The 24,838-nt window shown below is 44.3% G+C and overlaps 2 protein-coding genes across 10 annotated transcripts in view; one reads left to right on the top strand and one right to left on the bottom strand.

Moving 5' to 3' along the window:
- avl9 (AVL9 homolog (S. cerevisiase)) overlaps positions 1–24,838 on the top strand; it is a 183,166-nt gene that overhangs the window by 144,203 nt on the left and 14,125 nt on the right. For 7 of the 9 annotated variants that reach the window (XM_038810424.1, XM_038810421.1, XM_038810422.1 and 4 more), the window contains 2 exons: positions 2,701–2,789; positions 3,948–5,687. In XM_038810424.1, coding sequence (XP_038666352.1) covers positions 2,701–2,789; positions 3,948–4,063 — 205 coding nt within the window. In that variant the 3' untranslated portion in view covers positions 4,064–5,687. Of the gene's footprint in view, positions 1–2,700; positions 2,790–3,947; positions 5,688–23,547; positions 23,719–24,838 lie in introns of those variants that run through there. The other 2 variants (XR_005462168.1, XM_038810418.1) reach the window with 2 other exon arrangements.
- The window catches only part of kbtbd2 (kelch repeat and BTB (POZ) domain containing 2), a 38,888-nt gene continuing 20,666 nt past the window's right edge, over positions 6,617–24,838 (bottom strand). The window contains exons 3-4 of the mRNA XM_038810426.1: positions 22,539–22,704; positions 6,617–9,088 (exon numbers count right to left, since the gene is read on the bottom strand). Coding sequence (XP_038666354.1) covers positions 7,550–9,088; positions 22,539–22,704 — 1,705 coding nt within the window. The 3' untranslated portion in view covers positions 6,617–7,549. The remainder of the gene's footprint in view (positions 9,089–22,538; positions 22,705–24,838) is intronic.

Genomic DNA, 24,838 nt, shown 5'->3' with positions numbered 1-24,838 from the left:
TTTATCAAGGACACGCAGTAGCTGTTCTTTGAACAAGCTCCACATTTCAATTGTGCCCATTCCCTGCAGTTTCCTTCCCCATCCTATGCATCCTAAGTCTTGCCTCATCGCGTCATAATTGCCTTTGCCCCAGCTATAACTCTTGCCCTGTGGTATATACCTATCCCTTTTAATCGCTAAAGTAAACGTAACTGAATTGTGGTCACTATCACCAAAGTGCTCACCTACCTCCAAATCTAACACCTGTCCTGATTCATTACCCAGTACCAAATCCAATGTGGCCTTGCCTCTTGTTAGCCTATCTACATAGGAAACCCTCCTGCACACATTGGACAAAAATGGACCCATCTTATGCAGGTAGGGAAGGTCTAATGCAGGTATGGAATATAGAATGAATGGTAGAACCCTCAAGAGTATTGAAAGTCAGAGAGATCTAGGTGTACAGGTCCACAGGTCACTGAAAGGGGCAACACAGGTGGAGAAGGTAGTTAAGAAGGCATACGGCATGCTTGCCTTCATTGGCCGGGACATTGAGCATAAGAATTGGCAAGTCATGTTGCAGCTGTATAGAACCTTAGTGAGGCCACACTTGGAGCATAGTGTTCAATTCTGGTCGCCACACTACCAGAAGGATGTGGAGGCTTTAGAGAGGGTGCAGAAGAGATTTACCAGGATGTTGCCTGGTATGGAGGGCGTTAGTAATGAGGAGCGGTTGAATAAACTCAGTTTGTTCTCACTGGAACGACGGAGGTTGAGTGGCAACCTGATAGAGATCTACAAAATTATGAGGGGCAACGACAGAGTGGATAGTCAGAGGCTTTTCCCCAGGGTTGAGGGGTCAATGACTTAAGATGCGAGGGGCAAGGTTTAGAGTAGATGTATGAGGCAAGTTTTTTTACACAGAGGGTAGTGGGTGCCTGGAACTCGCTGCCGGAGGAGGTGGTGGAAGCAGAGACGATAGTGACATTTAAGGGGCATCTTGACAAATACATGAATAGGATGGGAATAGAGGGATACGGACCCAGGAAGTGTAGAAGATTGTAGTGTAGTCGGGCAGCATGGTCGGCACGGGCTTAGAGGGCCGAAGGGCCTGTTCCTGTGCTGTACTTTTCTTTGTTTTATCTAAAGTGCTCGAACTATAGCGTTTCCAGTCGATATTTCGAAAGTTAAAGTCCCCGATAACAACTACCCTGTTATTTTTGCTCCTACCTAGAATCAACTTTGCAATCCTTTCCTCTACATCTCTGGAACTTTTCAGAGGCCTATAGAAAACTCCCAACAGGGTGACCTCTCCTTTCCTGTTTCTAACCTCAGCCCATACTATCTCAGTAGACAAGTCCTCATCAAACGTCCTTTCTGCCACTGTAATACTGTCCTTGACTTAACATTGCCACCCCTCTTTTACCCTCACACTTTTACCACCTTCCCTGAGCTTACTGAAATATCTAAACCCCGGAACCTGCAACAACCATTCCTGTCCCTGCTCTATCCATGTCTCCGAAATGGCCACAACATCGAAGTCCCAGGTACAGATAATTCTGATAAAGATAATTATAATTCCATCGATAATTAAAAATCAAACAGAGTCTGAAAGAAAGCTAGCTAAAAATAAAAGAGATGGATAGTGAGAGTTTCTACAGATACTTAAAAAAGAAAAGTTAAAGTGAGCATTGCTTCTATAGAAAGTGTGCCTGAGGAATTAATAATGGAAAATAAGGAGGCGGCATTATCTCAGTTTTAAATGAAAGAGCCCTCATTTTTGCACTGTCTCCTGGTTCTAGACTCCCCGACAAGTGGAAACATTCTCAGCATCCATCCTGTCAAATGCCCTCAGGATCTTCTACATTTCAGCAGGATCACCTCTCTTTCTTCCAAATGCTAATGAGTAGTGTCCCAACCTTTCTTCATAAGTTAACCCCTTCATCTCAGGAATCAGTTGAGTGACCTTCTCTGAACTGCTTATAATACAATTATATCCTTTCTTAAGTGACAAGACCAAAACTGGTCATGGTGCTCCAAATGCAATCTCACTGAAGCCCTATACAACTATAGCAATACTTGCCAACATTGTATTGGCCTTCCTAATTACGTGGTATCTGCATACTAACAGGAAAATCCTGCCCAATACTTCAAGTAGGCTTACACCATCTCTTTGCTGCCAGACTTGCTGATTTTTTCCAGAATTTTCTGCTATTTCAGATTTCCAGCATCTGCAGTATTTTGGTTTTATAACTTCATATCATATGGGAACAAAAGCAGCAGTTTTAATAAATTTTTCAGTGTCACTGTCGGAAAAGGAGTTTTCTGTTTGCTCTTTAGAGATTCAATGCAATCAATTTCTATTTTCTGAGATTAGTTTAATAAGGGAAAAGAATGAAATGCTGACAGCTGATATATTGTAGGATGTTTACTCATACCAAGTGGATGATCAGCTATCGGATTTGAAGAAGAATGAAGCTTTATGTATTTTAATTTGATTTACAGCAGTATTTTTTCTGGAATATTTGAGACATAATCCTATCTAAAATTGTAAGTGTAATGCAGCTTTTAATGGCTGCTCTTAATGTTGGAGTAGTTCGGAATGTGATGCTGTCTGGGTAACGGGCATAATTTCTGTATGCCATACAAACCCTGGCAACCTTCCAATCGCTTTGTCATGGATAAAAGTGAGATGTTGACAATGATGTTTCTTTGCTTAAGTTCTGTACAGAATAGTGAACGTGGGAAGAAATTTGGCAATGCAATGATCTCCACAAGCCGCAGTATGGTGCAGACGGGAAAGGCAGTTGGTAAGCTATAGCATTTCTTTGAAGAGTTTGATAACTTCTCTAAGTCTTTCTTTGAGAATCAGTTGAGGCAAAAATTGGTATATTAACTGCTGACCATCCAACTTCCCTTCCTGGATCTCATTGCTATTTTATGTTATATATATTCAATCAAACCTACAAATGGGGTGAATAGTCAGAAGCTTTTTCCGAGGGTGGAAGACTCGAGGGAGCACAGATTCAAAGTGAGTGGAAGAAGGTTTTTCACGAAGAGGGTGGTGGAGGCAGGCATGATAGCAAAGTTTAAGATGTATCTGGATAGACACATGAACGGGCGGGAAATGGAGGGATACAGATTGTTCGGGCAATAAGTAATCGGTCTAAATAAGGAGTCTGGATCGGTGTAGACATTTGTGGTTATTACAATAATGGCAGTATGTGCATTCTTCTGGTATACACATTCCATCAGTTTGTCTTTAATTTAGATTATAAATGAGATTTAATTTTTTGATGAGCTACACAGCAGGTACTTTTACACAAGATCTTACTGCTGTAGAATTATGTCATCAAAGGTGACTTCTTTACTCATGACCATTTTAGGCTGCTGTTTTGGAACTTATTCTATGCCTAAAAAAGTGCCGCTACTCATGCCAAAAGACATAGGATAACAAATTAATTGAGACATTGAACCCCTTTCAGTAGATACAAGGCTTGAGTTTTGGTTGCTGGTGTAAAAATGCAGGTTGCCAAGTGTTCTCCAACTTCAAGTATGACTGTCCCTTTTAGAAGTAAAACAAGTTGAGCATGTCAGTAGTGAGAAAAGAAAAAGTGCACACAACTGAAAAATAGAGCTCAGCTTTTCCTAACTTTGTTTTGATGGCTAACTATATTCTATATAACTATATTCTACTATGGCACTCATGCAGAAATATGCAGCAGGTGCGTCAGCATCTGTAAAGAGATAAGAAAGGTTGTAATGTTTTGGTTGTGCATTTTCATTAGAATGAACGGGTGACATCATAATTTGTCGTCTTCTCTTTTAGTAGACTATTTAGCTGCACATTTAAGTACAAAAAATGTTTATAATTGGTCTAAAAGACATAAGCAAGTCATGTGTCCTGAGTAAATGAACTGACCAAAGATCATGTGCACCAAAATTATGTTTTTGTGTTTCTTGATCAGGTCAGTCTGTAGGAGGGGCACTCACAAGTGCCAAGTCTGCAATGACATCTTGGTTTTCTACCTTCAATCAACAGCCCACAACGACACACTCTGAGAGACAATCTGGGAAACACTGATCACATCAGAGGTTTATTGCATGCACTGGCTATTCCAATATTATTGTGTAGTGAGCTGGAACTCATCAATAACCATTCCTTTTATTAATAAATCAAACACTGCATTCAATTTCCAGTGCTGGATAATGAATGAGACAAATCAGTGTTTATGTAATTCATGTATATAGTTCTAAAATGAAACCAACTGAGTTTTCACTATTGAATGTTTGCTGATTAAATGTTAGATTGTGTTTTGGATAATTCTCAGTTGTTTCATGGCAACCAATTGTCACAGATTTTTTTTCCTTACACTTTGTCAAAACAGTAGAGGGCCATTGATAAATGTATGAACTAAATCTCTCTCTCTTTCTCCCCCCCCCCGTGCATTAATAACATTTAAACATAAATTGGTGAACAGTTTACATTTTTCATAAATTTTTTTCAACTTTGGAATAAACCATTAGTATACTCTACCAATTATGGTTTATGCATAAAATAAGTATTAGCTTTTTATAATTAGAACTCACTTTCTGCTATAAAGGAGAACACTGCCTTTATATATCTCCATTTTTAAGTAACAAGTAAAATATTCCAGTGTTTTTGCGAGGAACACCACGCTTCATGCCTCAATATGAACAGGTTGTGTTAAAAGACAAACTCAGTTTTTTTTAAAAAGGAAATCATTATTCAGGGTTCAATTCACCACCTACCCATCCCAGAATGCAATAAATATTAAAATCATGAAAACTGAATGCTAATATTTTTGATTCATCTGTGTTTGTAATGTTCTTTGACTTGTCAAAACCTACCAAATCAGATGAACGTGCAATAGCTTGTAACACTCTAATTTTGGAGTGCTATATTCACTACAAATAATTACAATGAGCTTTGCAAAAGTCACATTCCAGGATTTATTTTTATTTGTTGTAAACCATTTTCCTGTATCCAATGTGGTTGGTTGGAAATTATGAAATATCATCTTAGTTTTGCTCTTTGTCACTTAAAAAATATTCAGAGGGAAGGCACTTTAAAACTAGTAAAATGCATTTCCACAGATAGTTGTTCAGTTTTCCCCCTTTAATAGATAACCAAAGTTATTTCTCAGCCAAGTTCCCTATTTGTTTTGGAGGTGGAGGGGTGCAAAGAGAGAATTAAACATTAGTCTGTCAGGTACATACTTTAAATTTTTCCTACATTGGTATATCTTTAGATCCAATTTCAAGACTAGTTATAAATCTCCAACCCATTATTTAATCTAGTCCTTTTCCTGTGGTAGCTTCTTTCATTTTCTAATATTAATATGACGTGCTGAACTAAGTCATCTTTATGAAAGCAAAATCAAATTTTAACCAAATAGAATATCAAAAGATCTTTGTAACGGATTTATTCCATACTATTTTCAAATATTTAAATTTTGTGAAACTGCTGAGGTGTATACTATAGTTTTGATGTGTTATTCTATAGAAATTATAGCTTTGCAGATGTTTTATCATATTTCTATTCACTCCTTAATTAACTTTGATATAACATCCTCTGTACCAAAGAAATCAGTCTTTCTTGTAATTGTATTAGGGATTTTTGCACAGCTGTAAAATTGCATGTTTAGCTCAGAATTGATTAATTCTATAAATCTGATTTCTCCCAACTAGAGATGCAAATTATTGCTTCACAGCTAATTCATTACTTTTGAACTGTAATATAGGAAGGTAACCAATTTGAGCATAGCGATAATCTCAAAGTACCATCTATTTCACCAGATAATTTGTTTGTGTGTGAGATGGAGATGAAATGTTGGCCAGAAACACAAGTGTTTGAAATCAATATCTAGTCAGAAAGGTGCTATGCATTATAAATCTTGAAAATAATCTGTTATGCCTTTAAATGTTTTGAATTGCATTTTTATATGTAATTTTTTCTGTTTAAAGAATCTTTCCCTTTCCTGCAGTAAAATTGGTTCAGGAAATGTCACTTTACAGCTGCATTGATAGAACATAGAACAGCACAGAATAGGCCCTTCGGCCCTCAATGTTGTGCCGAACAATGATCACCCTACTCAAACCCACGTATCCACCCTATACCCAACAAACCCCCCCCCCCCCCCCCCCCCAAACCTTTACTTTTTAGGACACTACGGGCAATTTAGCATGGCCAATCCACCTAACCCGCACATCTTTGGACTGTGGGAGGAAACCCACGCACACACGGGGAGGACGTGCAGACTCCGCACAGACAGTGACCCAGCCGGGAATCGAACCTGGAGCTGTGAAGCATTTATGCTAACCACCATGCTACCTAACCCTGTCTGTGTGGAGTTTGCACATTCTCCCCGTGGGTTTCACCGCCACAACCCAAAAAGATGTATAAGTTAGGTGGATTGGATATGCTAAATTTTTATTTTTTTTTGAAATGTACTGCAGAAAATTGGATTAAAAACATGAACAAATTCTGTGTCATTATAGTAGTTTGTAATTTATCTATCCACCTCAGGGACTTTTCCAAAATGCCTAAAAACTTGGAGAATATCTATACCATACTAACTTCTGCAAGTACTGCATCACAAAAGCAAAACAAACATTTACTTGAAGGTTTTTAATAAATTAATTTAATTCAAAATACAGTGCCAAAGGAACACAATGCAGCTGAACATGCGAGTAAGGATTTCATGAAGCACCTGTGCTCATGTTAGAATGGAGAGCCCAACAACTGCTAGTGGTTCCTCTGTGTTCTGCCAGAGCAGTGCTGGGTCCATTCTGCTCTCCTGCACGCAGGATACAGTTCATTCTGGAAACATTTCACTCAAACCAACTGTATTAAAAACCTAATGGCTAGGATACCTATACACAATCACACTACAGTAACAGTTGCCTTAAATTAATGAAATACAAAATAAAAACCTGGTTGTTACTAAAACTTCTTACAAATGAAAATTCAGCAGCAGGAAGTTGTAAAATGGGCGAGCCTATGTTACTTGCAACGTGGAGAGGCATTAAATGATTGAAGCTCCACCTAGACCCGCACTACAAGAGGCTGACTGTCACTGCACAGCCCCCACTAATAAACCTGGTAAACTACCAGCTGCTTGGTAGGCCTCCAACCTGGAATAAATGGGAATCTTTTATGGAAACTGGAGAATGTGTATCACACAAATACAACCTTTGACTGAACCTGCAGTCCGCCATCTTGCTCGCCTATTATTACTGGGAAGATCTACATGATTTTGTATCTTGATGGTCAAATCCAGGGATAATTGTGTAAGTAAAACTATGCTTTTGTAAATTAGTCACATTGTAACAATAATACAATAATCTCTTTAGCAGAACACATGGTATCTAGGAGTAGATGATACAACATAACTGTATTCAGTTATTTACACAATACTATGCAAACTTATACAGTTACTGCTTAATCTGTTAAAATAAACCCCGTCATGATCTGGAAGTTTACGACATACATATTGCTGTGCTTATGCATGTCTTAGAAATCCATAGCATCTGTGCCCATATCTAACTAACTATTCAACGGCAAAGTAACCATCTCTCCATCCAACTCAAATTCATCTGCTCCATCTTGTGAAAATAGAGAAGGCGGAGGCTTCCAAAGAGATTCTTCCAGACACGAGGGGTAAAGTTTCCCCATAGTGCACCGAAAATCTTTGCCCAGGTCCCAAAGGACTCGTTCTGAAATAGACTGACGCAGGATCCACTGGTCCAGCTCCATGTTGTACTGATAGATTGCATACTTGGGTTTCTCATTCATGTGAGTGTCTCTCATGAACACACACAGACAGTTCAAGACCACCACTGCTCTTACACAGGGATCAGAGTAGCGTTTTGCAGGGATATTAGTTGCTATCTTCCACTCATTTTTGATCACATCATATACTTCAACAGTTACAGAGGAACCATCAACAGTGCTTGAAGGTATGCGGATGCCTGAGTTATTTCCAATATGCAAACCACCAATGTAGAAGATTTTGTCTCCAAAAGCTGCAGCTGAGGCAAAACACCTGCTTGTTTGACGTGCAGCCATTTCAACCCACGAGTCAGTACGTGGACAGTAGCAAAATGTTAGATTGTGTGCCATAACATAAATGTAGTCTTCCACTGCTACCGCAGCATTCCACTGCCAAGCACAAGGCAAGGGATTCACCAGAGTCCATTCATCTGTTTCGCAATCATACCTTTCCACGGTCCGTTTGTTCATTTCCCCACCAACATTGTCCCCTCCAATTGCATAGATATATCCTTCGCAGCAAACCAATGAAGGTCTGTTGCGAGCACATAACATTGGAGTCTTTGGAACCCATGTGTTTTGCTGAGCATCAAACAGGTAGAAACAATTCACAGGTCTATATGCAGCCTGAAGCTTACTTGCCTTGCTATTATTGGTGATAGAAGTTTTTAAAGGTACCTGCCCACCTGCAATGTAAATATCATTGTCAGGAGTAACCAGTGTCCCTACTCTCTGCAAATCTCCAGGCGGGTTACAGAGTTTATACACTTTCTCTGCCTGAGGGCTGTAACAAACAGCACAAAAGGAAGAACGAGGACTTTCACCAGATGCTTCAGTGAATATTAGCATCTCTTCTTTAGTCATACCAAGTCTAGGTTTGAAAAATTTTGGCATAGATTTGTACAGTCCTTGTACCACCACAGACTTATCATTTGGTGGTAAACCTTGAAACCAGGCTCTCTGTGTTACCTCAGAAAGTGCATCAATTCTTATTTGGCCAAGGACTGAAGAAAGATACTGAGATCGTGATTCAGTATCGTATTCAAGCCACACCATAGCAGCTTCACGGACTGTCTCTTCCTTCTCCACATTTAAATTGTCACTGCTGAGGATATCTATCACAAGGTCATGAGAAAGTTGCAAAAAAGCATCTTGATGGTAAACAGCAGTAAATTTGTGCTCCACCATTCGTTTTGCGCTTACTTTCAGCTCTTCACAGCTGTATAAGTCTGCAAAGCTCAGCAATCGGACGCAGTTTTCAGCATTAATTTTCTTAATTAAATATTCTCGACAACGTTGAGATACATTTTCCACCTGCAGCAAGAGAGATAAATAAATTACAGATTTTAAATCCACCTGAATCTTTGTGCAATACGAGTGCACGGAATAAGCTAAAAATACAGCAGGTAAAAAAATAAACACTGATAAATTTCAGGCTGAGAGGCAGCTTATCTTATCCTGTGTATGAACTCGAAATCACACTTGCTGAGTATTTTTCTAGCAGAGTTTCGAAAACCTTTCTCGTCACAGAGTTCTTTTCACTTGCCAAGCGTACCGCTGGGAGCTCTCAAAACAGGCGTATGTTGAAGAGTTAAACCACAAACATTTTTATTGTTTTTACACGATGGGCATAAACATACAAAACCTAATTTATTGAAGAATTCTACTGATATGTACACATTTATTAGCATTAAAAAGTTCTATTTAACAAATTTCTCATTTTTAATGTGGAGTGCTGCTGGAGTGGGCAGACACCCGCATACCCCCTCTCACCCACAACTTCCCCCCCCCCCCCCGCCCTCACCCGCAACATCCCCTGCCATCAACCCCGCAGCACCCCAGAGCACCAACCACACACACAACCACTCTCTCGCCCTGAACTCCCCACGCGCACTGCCTCACCCCACCCATGCCCCTCGCGTGCATAGCTGTGTCTCTCGCCCTCACGCGTGCACAGCCTACATAGACATAGAACAGTGCAGAAGGAGGCCATTTGGCCCATCGAGTCTGCACCGACCCACATTAAGCCCTCACTTCCACCCTATCCCTGCAACCCAATAACCCCACCTAACCTTTTTGGACACGAAGGGCAATTTAGCATGGTCAATCCACCTAACCTGCACATCTTTGGACTGTGGGAGGAAACTGGAGCACCCGGAGTAAACCCATGCAGACACGGGGAGAACGTGCAAACTCCGCACAGACAGTGACCCAGCAGGGAATCGAACCTGGGACCCGGGTGCTGTGAAGCCACAGTGCTATCCACTTGTGCTACCGTGCTGCCCAAACCACTAACTCAGTACACGTGAAAATAAATCTAAAAGACACTCTCGCGCACACTCAGTGTGGTCAGTGGCAAATGGAATTCAATCTGGATAAGTGTGAGGTGATGCACTTCGGCAGGGCAAACAAGGCAAGGGAATACATGATAAACAGCAGGACCCTGGAAAGCACCGAGGATCAGAGGGAACTTGGTGTGCATGTACACCGGTCCCTTAAGGTAGCAGAGTAGGTGGATACAGTGGTTAAAAAGAAGAAAAGTAGAGCAGGCCCTTCGGCCCTCCAAGCCTGTGCCGATCATGATACCCTAATTAAAAGAAAACCTTCTGCCCTTAATCGGTCCATATCCCTCTATTTCCTTAAGCAGACATATGGTATATTTGCCGTTATTAGCCAAAGCATAGCGTTTAAGAGGTTATGCTGGAACTGTGTAAAATGTTGGCTAGGCCACAGTAAAGTATTATGTGCAGTTCTGGAATCCACAGAGGGGGATGTGAGAGCATTAGAAAGGGTACAGAGGAGATTTACCCGAATGGTGCCTGGGCCGGAGAGTTTTAGCTATGAAGAGAGATTGGATAGATTGGGGTTGTTTTCCTTAGAGGAGAGGAGACTGAGGGGGGAGGGGCATGATTAAATGTATAAAGTTATGTGGGGCACAGATAGAGTGGACAGCAAGAAACTTTCCCCTTGGTGAAGGGATCAGTGACCAGGGGTCAGAGATTTAAGGTGAGGGGCAGGAGGTTTTAGAGGGGATGTGAGGTGAGGGTGGCAGGAGTCTGGAACTCGCTGCCTGAGAGGATGGTGGAGGCAGAGACCCTCAGGACATTTAAGAAGTATTTAGATGTGTACGTGCAATGCCAAGGGTGACAAAGCCAAGTGGATCCCTTGAAGACTATAGTGCCTTTCCAAGTAGAGTGAAGAGAGAAATCACAAAGGCAAAAAGTGGACATGAGATTGTCTTGGCAGATAAGGCAAAGGAAAATCCAAAGAGCTTTTACAGATACATAAAGGGTAAAAGGGTGACTAGGGAGAGGGTAGGGCCTCTTAAGGATAAACAAGGTCATTGGTACAGCACAGTAGCACAAGTGGATTGCACTATGGTTTCACAGCGCCAGGGTCCCAGGTTTGATTCCCCGCTGGGTCACTGTGCGGAGTCTGCACATTCTCCCCATGTCTGCGGGGTTTCCTCCGGGTGCTCCGGTTTCCTCCCACAGTCCAAAGACGTGCAGGCTAGGTGGATTGGCCATGCTAAATTGCCCTTAGTGACCAAAAAGGTTAGGAGGGGTTATTGGGTTACGGTGATAGGGTGGAAGTGAGGGCTTAAGTGGGTCGGTGCAGACTCGATGGACCGAGTGGCCTCCTTCTGCACTGTGTGTTCTATCTTTGTGCAGATCCACAAGGGATGGGAGAGGTCCTAAATGAATATTTCGCGTCAATTTTTACTGTTGAGAATGGCACGAATGTTAGGGAAATTGGGGAATAAAAAGTGATGTCCTGAGAGTGTACGTATTACAGAGGAGGTGGTGCTAGAGGTATTAAAGCACATCAAGATAGATAGATCCCCTGGGCCTGATGAAATGTATCACAGGACGTTGTGTGAGGCTAGGGAGGAAATTACCAGTCCCCTAACAGATATTTGAATCATCGACAGCCACAGGAGAGGTGCCTGAATATTGGAGGGAAGCAAATGTTGTGCCCTTGCTTAAGAAGGGCTGTAGGGATAAGCCTGGGAACTACAGACCGGTGAGCTTTACGTCTGTAGTGGGTAAATTGTTAGAAGGTATTCTGAGAGACAGGATCTCCAGGCATTTAGACAGGCAAGGGCTAATTAGAGAAAGTCAGCATGGCTTTGTATGGGGAAAGTCATGTCTCACAAATTTGATTGAGTTTTTTGAAGGTAGATGAGGGCAGTGCAGTCGGCGTTGTCTACATGGACTGTAGCAAGGCCTTTGACAAGGTACTGCATGGTAGATTGTTGCAAAAGGTTAAATCTCACAGAATCCAGTGTGAGGTAGCCAATTGGATACAAAATTGGCTTGACAACTGAAGACAAAGGGTGGTTGTGGAGGGTTGTTTTTCAAACAGGAGGCCTGTGACCAGCGGTGGGCCTCCGGGATCGGCGCTGGGTCCGCTGTTATTTGTTATATATATTAATTAATGATTTGGATGAGAATGTAAGAGGCATGGTTAGTAAGTTTGCAGATGACACCAAGATTGGTGGCATAGTGGATAGTGAAGGAGGTTATATAAGATTGCAACAGGATCCTGACCAATTGGGCCAGTGGGCTGATGAATGGCGGATATTTGGATAAATGGGAGGTGATGCATTTTGGTAGCTCAAATCAGGGCAGGACCTACTCAGTTAATGGTAGAGAGAGTTACAGGACATAGAGATCTTGGGGTACAGCTCCTTGAAGGTGGAGTCGCAGGTAGACAGGTGGTGAAGAAGGCATTCAGCATGCTGGGTTTTATTGGTCAGAACATTGAATACAGGAGTTAGGATGGCTTGCTGAAGTTGAACAAGACCATGTTCAGTTCTGGTCACCCTATTATAGGAAGGGTATTGTGAAACTAGAAAAAGTGCAGAAGAAATTTACGAGGATTCTACCAGGACTTGATGGTCTGAGGATGTTGATAGTGGGAAATTCAGAGATGTTAATACTGTTGAATGTCAAGAGAAGATGATTAGATTCTTACTGCTGATGCCATTGCCTGATATTTTTGTGGCATGAAATGTTTGCCAAGCACACGGGCACTGAACACTGAGCCATCATCGAGTATCCCCGCTTCTGATCTAATGTTGACGGGCGAGTCAATTGAAGATAGCTGGGACTACAACACTATTCTCAGGAATTCCGGAAACAATATTGTGAGGCTGAGATGATTAACTTCCAACAATTCATAATCATCTTTCTTTGTGCTAGGTGTAACTTCAACGAGTCAAAAGCATTCAGTTACCTCAGCTCACCTCTGGACCAAGGTTCTAATGAGGTCTGGAGCCAAATGATATTGGTGGAAGCCAAACTCAGCATCTGTGAGGAGACTATTGCTCAATAGCATTATTGGCAACATATTCCATAAGCTGATAATCGAGAGTAGACTGATGAGGCGATAAGGACCTCGATTGGGTTTGACCTGTTATTTGTGGTTTGGACAGTGTTATTTTACCATGGTCTGGTGGACGATACTGACATCACTGTCCAGGAATAACTTGGCTTGTGGCTAGTTGTGGAGCACGTCTTCAGTATTACAGAAGGGTGTAGTCAGGGCGTTCAACTATTTCTTGATATCAGGTTGAGGGAATCAAATTAGCTGCAAATTGGCATCTATGATGCTGGCCCCTCAGGACATACCTGAAAGGTTTCTTTCACTTGCCACTTTTGGCTGCAGATGATCATGGAATCCCTACAGGCAAGAGGCCATTCGGCCTATTGAGTCTGCACCGACCCTCCGAAAAAGCACCCCATCTAGGCCCACTCTCCCACCCCATCTCTGTAACCACTTAACCTTTGGGCACCACGGGACAATTTAGCATGGCCAATCCATCTAACCTGTACATCTTTAGATTGTGGGAGGAAACCGGAGCAGCCGGAGGAAATCTACAGTGACATGGAGAGAATGTGCAAACTTCACACAATCACTCAAGGTTGGAATTGAACCCGGGTCCCTGGCGCTGTGAGGCAGAAGTGCTAACCACTGTGCCAGCGTAGCAACAGGATGTAGAAGAACTGCAGTCCTGAATGGTCATAAATTAGGAGAGGGGAACATGCAATGAGACCTGGGTGTCCTCGTACACCAGTCGCTGAAAGTAAGCATGCAGGTGTAGCAGGCAGGAAGGCAAATACTTTGTTGGCCTTCATAGCGACATCAACTGCACTACCCTCATCTACACCTGGTCACATGCTGAAAAAATTCAAACATGAGAGGAACGTGCAAACTCCAGTCACCCAAGACCACAATTGAACCTGGGTCTCTGGTGCTGCGAGGCAGCAGTACTATCCACTGTGCCATCAATTCTAACAGGACTAGGCAGGGCAGGTGCAAAAAGGATGGTCACAATGGCAGGGATGTCCAGAACCAGGGGCCACAGTCTGATGTGGGGTGGACCATTCAGAACAGAGATGAGGAGAAACGTCTTCACCCAGAGAGTGGGGAGCCTGTGAAATTTGTTACTACAAAAAGCAGTTGAGGCCAAAACATTGTATATTTTCAAGAGGCAGTTAGATATAGCACTTGGGGTGAAGTGGATCAAAGGACGTGGGTGGGAGCCGGAGGAAAAGAGGCGGGATTAGACTATTAGTTGGATAATCAGCCATGATCATAGCGAATGGCAAAGCAGGCTTGAAGGGCCAAATGGCCTCCTCCTGCTCTTATATTCTATGTTTCTGTGTATCGTTTTGAATTAATTTTTCCAGTGCCATATTTACCTAATCGGTTTTCCTAGTAGATAGGAATTAATTTTTTTGCTTATTTCTTCATCCAACTTGCTTCTACTATTAATCTATAGATTACCTCTACAATTATGAATGATCTTTTATGGGAGCAGAGTGGTGAAGCGGAAGCGTGCTGGGCCCATAACCCAGAGGTCGATGGATCGAAACCATGAATGATCTTTTATTGCTGTTCACACAATATTTGACTGCATCAATTTAATCTTCTGCCATTTTTATCTTTCCTTCATTTCCTCCTTCCCCCCCATTTCTTCAAAATGTTATTCCCTGCAATGTCCAACTCTACCATGACAACTGAATTTTGTCCCCTCCCTTTCCAATTTCCTCTTCATTCACACAGAGATCACAGAACAGGAAGCCATTTGGCCTGAGTGTGCTCGTTATTTTGAACAGCAATTGTAATCCCATTCCTCTACTCTTTCCTTGGATTCCATTCAACATTTTCTCCTTCAAGTATTCATCCAATTTGCTTTTGAAGGCTCCTACTGAATCTGTATCCACCAACTCATTCCAAAATCAGTTTGTTGTTTCAAAGTTTTCCCTTTCCCTGGCACCAAGCTGACAACAGAGCCTTCGGGACTAGCTAGTGGCTGGAGGAAATATTATCAGTCCCTTCCCCTTTGTTGGGCAGCCTAAGCCACAATGCCTCAATGTGAATGTGGTTGTCCTCTTCACAAATCGTTTTCATGCTACTGACAGATGCATGACTTGTTAAACAGGACCACTGATTGCAGAATGTCCTTCTCAACCTTTAAGTCACTGCCTCTTGGCTCCCTGACAATCAAGTCCCACACTTCCTGAACCTTCGTTTTCCCCTTTAGTGTGATGTTGTTCTGAATAAAACTAACTTTAAGGAATAAAATTAAGAAAGTCTCGCTGATTTCTGCACTGTTTCTCCTGACCCCAACTCGCTTCTTGCCTCCTGCTCACCAGCCTTCTTTTTTTTAAAAAAGTGTATTTTAATACATGTAAAAAAAACAGTACCACACTCAACAACTTCACAATCCACAATTTTTACCCCTTATCCTCCCCCCTCCTCACCCTCGCGAAGAACATTGTCATGAACAACCCCCACCATGTCTCGAAGCCCTCCTCTGACCCCGAACTCAAATTTGATCTTGTCCATCCACAGAAAGTGGTACAGGACAACCAGTCAAGCTGCCATCCCTGCCGGCATATCCGACCCCCAATTCAGCAAGATCCTTCACCGAGCAATTCGAGAGGCGAAGGCCCCAACATCGGCCCCCATCCCCTCCAGCAGCTCCAGCATTTCCAATACCCCAGAGATCGCCACCTGGCCTCCACCCCCACAACTTTGGGCAATGTCCCAAACCCGCTGCCCAGTATCTCTCCAGATTCGCACAATCCCAGAACATGTTCGCGTGATCCGCCGCCCTCACTTTTCGCACTCGTCGGCCACCCCTTGAAAGAATCCACTCATCCTTGCCTGGGTCATATGTACCCAGAGAACCACCTTTAACTGAATCAAGCTCATCCGCATGCAAGAAGTTGAATTCACCCTGCGCATTGCCTCACACCACAGACCCCAGTCTATTTCCCCTACTCACCACCTTGTTATCTTGCTTGTTGCCCTTCTGCTGAGACCTCATTGAGAGGAGGGGGGAGGAGGAGGGGGGCGGAGGAGGGTAGGCGGGAACAGGTGGGGAGTACCAGTGAATAGGAGGGAGGTTGGGAGGTCAGAGGGCCTCTAAGCTGGTGTGGGTCAGGAGCGAGAATGAGCAAGGTGATTTGTATTATGGTGGTGGTCACGGCGACGGCATTGCCGTGGCAAGAAAAGTGGAGGAAAGTATTTAAAGAATATAAAAGCAAATTACTGCGGATGCTGGAATCTGAAACGAAAGAGAAAATGCTGGAAAATCTCAGCAAGTCTGGCAGCATCTGTAGGGAGAGAAAAGAGCTAACGTTTCGAGTCTGGCTATTGAACGGCGATGAGGTGAGAGGGGGGCTGCGGACATTGGAACCTGGTTAGCAGGTTTCAGTGGGCCTATGAGGTGAGCAAGTGGGGGGGGGGGGGATCATGCTGGGTGAATTTTGTATCGAGGGAAGTGCAGGGGGAGATTCTGGGAGGGGGGTTCGATGTTAATAATGGACAGGGGCGGGTTAGGCTCATGGGGCAGGGCCCGGTGGTAAGATGACGGTGGATAAGAAGGGAAGGGGGTGAGAGACCCCCAGTTAGGATAGTCACGTGGAACATGAGGGGGTTGGGAGGCCCAGTCAAGAGGTCAAGGGTGCTTGCGCATCTTAAAAGTTTGAAAGCCGATGTAGCAATGCTGCAGGAGACTCCCTGACGGTGAAAGATCAAGTGACACTTAAAAAGGGCTGTTAGTCAGATGTTTCACTCTGGATTTGACGGAAGGGCTCGAGGGGTAGCGATAATGGTCAGCAAAAGGGTACGGTTCAAAATGGAGAAGGTGGTTGCAGATCAGGGGTGTAGGCATGTGATTATGACAGGGGTCTGAAGGGGAGGCTAGTGGTGCTGGCAAGTTTATATGGCAGCACGGTAGCATTGTGGATAGCACAATCGCTTCTCAGCTCCAGGGTCCCAGGTTCGATTCCGGCTTGGGTCGTTGTCTATGTGGAGTCTGCACATCCTCCCCGTGTGTGCGTGGTTTTCCTCCGGGTGCTCCGGTTTCCTCCCACAGTCCAAAGATGTGCAGGTTAGGTGGATTGGCCATGATAAATTGCCCTTAGTGTCCAAAATTGCCCTTAGTGGTGGGTGGGGTACTGGGTTATGGGGACAGGGTGGAGGTGTTAACCTTGGGTAGGGTGCTCTTTCCAAGAGCCGGTGCAGACTCAATGGGCTGAATGGCCTCCTTCTGCACTGTAAAGTCTATGTAATTTGCAATTGGGACGATGTAGGATTCGCAAAGGTGTGAGGCGGGGGGGGGGGGGGGGGCGCGAAGGCGCTGGCTGGGCTAATGATGGAAATGGGAGGGGTGGACCATGGAGGTTTCTGCACCCAAGGGAGCAGGAGTACTCGTTTTTCCCAGCGGTCCATAAAGGGTACTCGCGGATTGACCTTTTTGTGGTGGGAAAGGTGCTGCTAGCTGGGGTTAAAGGGTCGGAGCACTCGGCAATTGCAATATCAGATCATGCTCCGCATTGGGTGGATATGGTACTGGAGAAGAGGATGGTACAGAGACCAGGGTGGAAGTTAGATGCAGGACTGTTGGGGGGCCGAGGGTTCTGTGACAAAATTGAAAAAGTAATCGAGGAATATGTAGGTTTTAACTGCACAGGGGAGGTGTTGAAGGTAGTTGTCTGGGAGGCTCTAAAGGCGGTGGTGAGGGCCAAGGTGATCTCGTTCAAGGCCAGGATGAACAAAGAGGAGAAGTTGGAGTGTCGGAGGGTAATAGATGAGATGCTGGAGGTAGATAGGAGGCTTGCAGAAGATAGGGACCCAGCAAAGTTGGAAAAAAAGGAATTCCAGGCGAGTTTTGATCGAAGGCGGTACACCAATTGAGGCAAGCAAGGGGTGCAGTTTCCGAACATGGAGAGAAGGTGGGGTGCATGTTGGTGGGACAGCTCCGGAGGGAGGATGCGGCAAGGTAAATTGTCCACCCTGCTTTTTGCACTCTCGATTGAGCCATTGGCCATCGCATTTAAAAGTTTGGGAGTATGGAAAGGGATAGTGCGGGGGTGGGGGGGGGGAAATAGAGCATAGGGTGTCCTTATAGGCCAATGACTTGTTATACGTGTCGGAACAGAGTGTGTCAGTAGGGGCAATACTGGAGCTGCTTCGGGTGTTTGGGTCCTTCTTGGGGTACAAATTAAATTGAGACAAGAGTGAGCATTTTGTGGTGAAATCTGATCTGGCAAGGTGGGATGGTCTCCCTCTGTCACTGGCAGGTCGGGTACAGGCGGTTGAAATGAATGTGCTGTCACGATTCCTGTTTGTTTTCTAATGCCTGTCGATTTTCCTGCCAACGGCATTTTTTAGAGATTGAAGGGATGATTGCCTCGTTCATATGGGGAGGGAAGGTGGCCAGAATTAGAAAGGTGTTACTACAGAGAGGAAGGCAGGCAGGGGGTTTGGGTCTGCCGAACCTCATGTATTATTACTGGGCGGCGAAAGTGGAGAAGGTACGGAGCTGGGTCAGAGGGGTTGGCTCCCAATGGGTCAGAATGGAGAAGAGTTTGTGTAGTGGGTCAGGATTGGAGGCGCTAGCAACAGCGCCACTCCCGACGAGATACACAGGGCGTCCGATAGTAATAGCTTCATTGAGAATTTGGAGGCAATTTCACCAGAACTTTGGGTTGGGAGCAGGGTCAAGGGAAATGCCAATTCAGGGGAACCATAGATTTGAGTCAGTGAAGTGGGATGGAAATTTTCAGAGATGGGAGGAGAAAGGAATTAGGACACTATAAGATTTGTTTCTTGGGGGTCGGTTTGCAGGATTGAAGGAGCTGGGAGCGAAGTATGGGCTGGAGCGGGGGAAATATTTAGATCTATGCAGGTTCAAGACTTTGCCAGAAAGAAGATACAGAGCTTCCCAGTAGAGCCGGCTTCCACATTGCTAGAGGAGGTGCTGACGACAGGAGGACTGGAGGTGGTGGTAATATCGGCGGTTTACGGGGCTATTTTGGAAGAGGAGAAGGCACCGCTGGAAGGGATCAAGGCAAAGTGGGGGGAGAGTTGGGAGAGGGTATGGAGGAGGGATTCTGGTGTGAGGTGCTCCGGAGAGTGAACGCCTCCACCTCGTGCGCAAGGTTGGGGCTGATACAACTGAAGGTGGTATATAGAATACACCTCAAGGGCGAGGATGAGCCGGCTCTTTGAGGGAGTAGATGTGTGTGAACGTTGCGGGGGGGCCCCACAAACCATGTTCATATGTTTTGATCCTGTCCAAAGCTGAGGATTACTGGAAGGTGGTGTTTAGGGTCATCTCTAAAATGGTGCATGTGAAGCTGGACCTGGCCCCTCGGAAGGCCATATTCGGGGTGTTGGGGTTGGAAATGGGCGCGGAGGCAGATGTTGTAGCCTTCGCCTCGTTGATCACCCGAAGGGAGTTCCTGTTAGGGTGGAGATCAACCTCTCCACCCTGTGCCCTGGCGTGGCAGGGGGACCTGCTGGAATTCTTGACTCTTGAGATGGTGAAGTTTGAACTGAGGGTAAGGATGGAGGGGTTCTACAATTCATGGGCGTTATTCATGATGCACTTTCGAGAATTGGATTACATCGAACATTAGGTGGGGGGGGGGGGGGGGGGGGGGGGGCTGGGACGATTGGGGGAGGGGCACTGTGAGTAAAAGGTGACAATGGTCATTCCTGATTCTTTTTGTTATTTGTTTATGTTAACATGCGGGCTGCTGTTTGAGGGTTTGGTGGGAGGATGGGATTATTGTTATTGATTTGGGGATTGAAATTACATTCGTTACTGATTGTTATTGTTGGGTGTAAATTTAGGAGAAAATGAAAAAGGAGAAAAAACTTTTTTTAAACAGACAAATTACTTACTACTTACTCAACCACAGAACTCCTCTGCCACACTCAGAGACACAATTTGGGATGTCCCAGACCCTTCACTACTGTAACTGCTTTCAGTTTGTTCTCCCCGCTCCTGATGCCTTGTTACTGCTTTTCCGCACTTCTGATCACATGCTTCAGTCACTTTGATGGTGCTCTGTGTTTTCATAATGCTCCCAAACGCGCAATAAAAAGGGCTAAAAGGGGTCATGAAATATCTTTGGCTAACAGGGTTAAGGAAAATCCCAAAGCCTTTTATTCGTATGTAAGGAGCAAGAGGGTAACTAGGGAAAGGATTGGCCCACTCAAAGACAAAAGAGGGAATTTATGCGTGGACTCAGAGGAAATGGGTGAAATTCTTAATGAGTACTTTGCATCGGTATTCACAAAGGAGAGGGACATGACGGATGTTGAGGCTAGGGATGGATGTTTAAATACTCTAGGTCAAGTTGTCATACGGAAAGGGGAAGTTTTGGGTATTCTAAAAGACATTAAGGTGGACAAGTCCCCAGAACCGGATGGAATCTATCCCAGGTTACTGAGGGAAGCGAGGGTCGAAATAGCTGGGGCCTTAACAGATATCTTTGCAGCATCCTTGAGCACGGGTGAGGTCCCGGAGAACTGGAGAATTGCTAATGTTGTTTAAGAAGGGTAGCAGGAAAAATCCAGGGAATTATAGACCTGCAAGCTTGACGTCAGTGGTAGGCAAACTGTTGGAGAAGATACTGAGGGATAGGATCTATTCACATTTAGGGGCAGCAGGGTAGCATGGTGGTTAGCATAAATGCTTCACAGCTCCAGGGTCCCAGGTTCGATTCCCGGCTGGGTCACTGTCTGTGTGGAGTCTGCACGTCCTCCCCCTGTGTGCGTGGGTTTCCTCCGGGTGCTCCGGTTTCCTCCCACAGTCCAAAGATGTGCGGGTTAGGTGGATTGGCCATGCTAAATTGCCCGTAGTGTCCTAATAAAAGTAAGGTTAAGGGGGGGGTTGTTGGGTTACGGGTATAGGGTGGATACGTGGGTTTGAGTAGGGTGCTCATGGCTCGGCACAACATTGATTGCCGAAGGGCCTGTTCTGTGCTGTACTGCTCTATGCTCTATGCTCTATGCTCTATCTGGAAGAAAATAGACTTATCAGTGATAGGCAGCATGGCAGGGAAGGTCATGTCTTACAAACCTAATAGAATTCTTTGAGGAAGTGACAAAGTTAATTGATGAAGGAAGGGCTGTGGATGTCATATACATGGACTTTAGTAAGGCGTTTGATATGGTTTCCCATGGCAGGTTGATGGAAAAAGTGAAGTCGTATGGGGTTCAGGGTGTACTAGCTAGATGGATAAAGATCTGGCTGGGCAACAGGAGACAGAGAGTAGTGGTGGAAGGGAGTGTCTCAAAATGGAGAAGGGTGACTAGTGGTGTTCCACAGGGATCCGTGCTCGGACCACTGTTGTTTGTGATCTACATAAATGACCTGGAGGAAGGTATAGGTGGTCTGATTAGCAAGTTTGCAGATGATACTAAGATTGGTGGAGTTGCAGATAGCGAGGAGGACTGTCAGAGAGTACAACAAAATATAGATAGATTGGAGAGTTGGGCAGAGAAATGGCAGATGGAGTTCAATCCAGGCAAATGCAAGGTGATGCATTGTGGAAGATCAAATTCAAGAGCGGACTATATGGTCAATGGAAGGATCTTGGGGAAAATTGATGTACAGAGAGATCTGGGAGTTCAGGTCCATTGTACCTTGAAGGTGGCAACGCAGGTCGATAGAGTGGTCAAGAAGGCATACAGCATGCTTGCCTTCATCGGACGGGGTATTGAGTACAAGAGTAGGCAGGTCATGTTACAGTTGTATAGGACTTTGGTTAGGCCACATTTGGAATACTGCGTGCAGTTCTGGTCGCCACATTACCAGAAGGATGTGGATGCTTTGGAGAGGGTGCAGAGCAGATTCACCAGGATGTTGCCTGGTATGGAGGGTGCTAGCTATGAAGAAAGGTTGAGTAGATTAGGATTGTTTTTGTTGGAAAGACGGAGGTTGAGGGGGGACCTGATTGAGGTCTACAAAATTATGAGAGGTATGGACAGGGTGGATAGCAACAAGCTTTTTCCAAGAGTGGGGGTGTCAGTTACAAGGGGTCACGATTTCAAGATGAGAGGGGGAAAGTTTAAGGGAGATGCGCGTGGAAAGGTTTTTACGCAGAGGGTGGTGGGTGCCTGGAATGCTTTACCAGCGGAGGTGGTAGAGGCAGGCACGATAGCATCATTTAAGAGGCATCTAGACAGGTATATGAACGGGCGGGAACAGAGGGAAGTAGACCTTGGAAAATAGGAGACAGGTTTAGATAAAGGATCTGGATCGGCGCAGGCTGGGAGGGCCGAAGGGCCTGTTCCTGTACTGTAATTTTCTTTGTTCTCGTACTGAGGCACTTTGTGACGTTAACGAAACATCAGCTCTATCCCCAAAATAGTTCATTGGATCCTTTTTAACACATGCTTTAGACTACGAGCTTGGCGATACTAGCTTCAGTTAATCTAACGTTCTTACCTGCAGAAAGGATGATGTCTCATAGAGCTGTTCCACAGTGCTGTCATTTATTGCCAGGTTACCCGTGTATGCATATCTAATGATTATCTGAAGCGTGGGTGCATCCACATTCTGCAAGTGAACATGTGTCTGCTTGCTTTCACTCAGCCCACTCATAAACATGGCCCTGGAAGAAAGATTCAACATAAGTTATTAGTTTTAAGCCCCATAAGATAAAGGGCAATTGCCAAACCAACAGTAGGTGCAAGCTGCATTTTTTTTAAATTCAAAAACATTCCCTTCCTTGGTTTTTCCTTCGCCAGTTCAAATGCAAGCCTGGTTTCTCAATTACTACTTCCAATTTACCTTAACTTTCCTTTTACTCTCTTCAGCCATGGTGATGTCGGACACTATGGCATTAAATCTGTTAAATCCTAGTTACTGGTTTAGATTTTGCACACTGGTGCAAACTTTAATGGATGTGAATATCTGCACCAAAAATGGCATTTTCTAATAATATTCATTTGGTTTTAAAATATAGCTCAACGTCAAAATTCTCCTCCAAATCTTCTCCCTTTCTCTTAGCTGTGGATCATCAGCTCATTTTCACGAACAAAATAAACCCCTGTAGTTAACAAACACAGTTTGGGTGTCAGGTAGTAGACCATAGACACCCTCACCTAACTGGACATTATTAAGGAACTCAGTTACAAGAAGAAATTACAAACTGCATAACCAGTGCATTTCCTAGTAACTGCTGGGGCAAAAAGGAGGGAATTCTGGCAGTTTTCCTCCATCTTCAGTCAGGAGCACTGACAATTAGCAGCTACCTTTGACTGATATCATTTAACTCAGCACCAACTAAGATCGGAAGCAGGAATGTTGGGCTAAAAGCAAAGATGCTGGAAATTCAAAATAGAAATAGATAATGCTGGATAAACTCAGTGGGTCTTGCAGGAGACAGAAACTTTTAACATTCTGGATTTAAATTACCCTGTTGAGTTTATCCAGCATTTTGTTTTTATTTCAGGATCATTGGCAGAGACCACATGATTTTACCAATGGAACTCCGGAAGAGAGGAAAACTGGGCACAATTGAGAGTTGTGACGAGGCTTCAAGACTGAGTGGGCAAGCACATGGCAGATGCAGTGCAACATGACTAAACGTGAAGTTAAACACTTTGGTGTGAAAAAACAGAAAGTAAGAGTATTTAAATGGTGATGTATAGGGAAGTGTGGATGTACAAATGGATGTCAATGAAAGTGGAAAGGCAGGTGTAGCAAACAACTGGGAAGGCAAATGGTATGTTCATAGATTCAGAGAATTTACATTGCAAAAGGAGGCCATTTGGCCCATTGAGTCTGCACCGGCCCTTGGAAAGAGCACCCTAGTTAATCCCAAACCCCCACCCCATCCCCGTAACCCCACCTAACCTTTTTTGGACACCAAGAGAAATTTAACATAACCAATTCATCTAATCTGCACATCTTTGGACTGTGGGAGGAAACCGGAGCACCCGGAGGAAACCCACGGACACGGGCAGACTCCACACAGACAGTGACCCAAGCCAGGAATCGAACCCGGGACCCTGGAGCTGTGAAGCAGCTGTGCTAACCACTGTGGTACCATGCTGCCCTGTTGGCCTTCATTGCAAGAGGATTTGAGTTCAAAAGTAGAGATGTCTTACTGCTGTTATAAAGGGCCTTGGTAAAACCACACCTGGAGTAATACATAGAGTTTTGCTCTCCCTATCCAAGAAAGAATAAACTTACCATAGGGAGTGCAGTGGAGGTTCACTAGGCTGATATTTGGATTGGTGGGACTATCCTATGAGGAGATTGATTCAACTGGGCCTGTATTCATTAGTTTTGAAAAATGAGAGGGGATCTAATTGAAATGTATAAAATTCTAACAGGGCTGGAAAGTAGATGCAAGGAGGACGCTTTCCTTGGTTGGGAAATCTAGAACCAGGGACACAGTTTCAGGATATGGGAGAGGCCATTTAGGATTGAGAGGAGTAAAATATTTCTTCAAGGGTAGTGAACCTGTGGAATTCTCTACCACAGAAGGACAAGTCACTGAATGTATTCAAGAAAGACAGATAAATGTTTAGATTTTTATGACGTCAAGGGGTACGAGGAGAAAATTGGAATATGACATTGAACAGAGGATCAGCCATGATCATATGGAATGGTAGAGCAGGCTGTAAGGGCCAAATGGCTGACTCCTGCTCCTTGTTTCTATGTCTATGTTAAGAAGGGGATTGTAGCCTCAGACACACAACACTATTACAAATTAGAAAACTGGTCACCAAGTTACA

The sequence above is a fragment of the Scyliorhinus canicula genome, chromosome 10 (assembly GCF_902713615.1).
Source record: "Scyliorhinus canicula chromosome 10, sScyCan1.1, whole genome shotgun sequence".
Lineage (NCBI taxonomy): Eukaryota > Metazoa > Chordata > Chondrichthyes > Carcharhiniformes > Scyliorhinidae > Scyliorhinus > Scyliorhinus canicula.
This window is presented reverse-complemented; position numbering and strand designations above follow the sequence as displayed.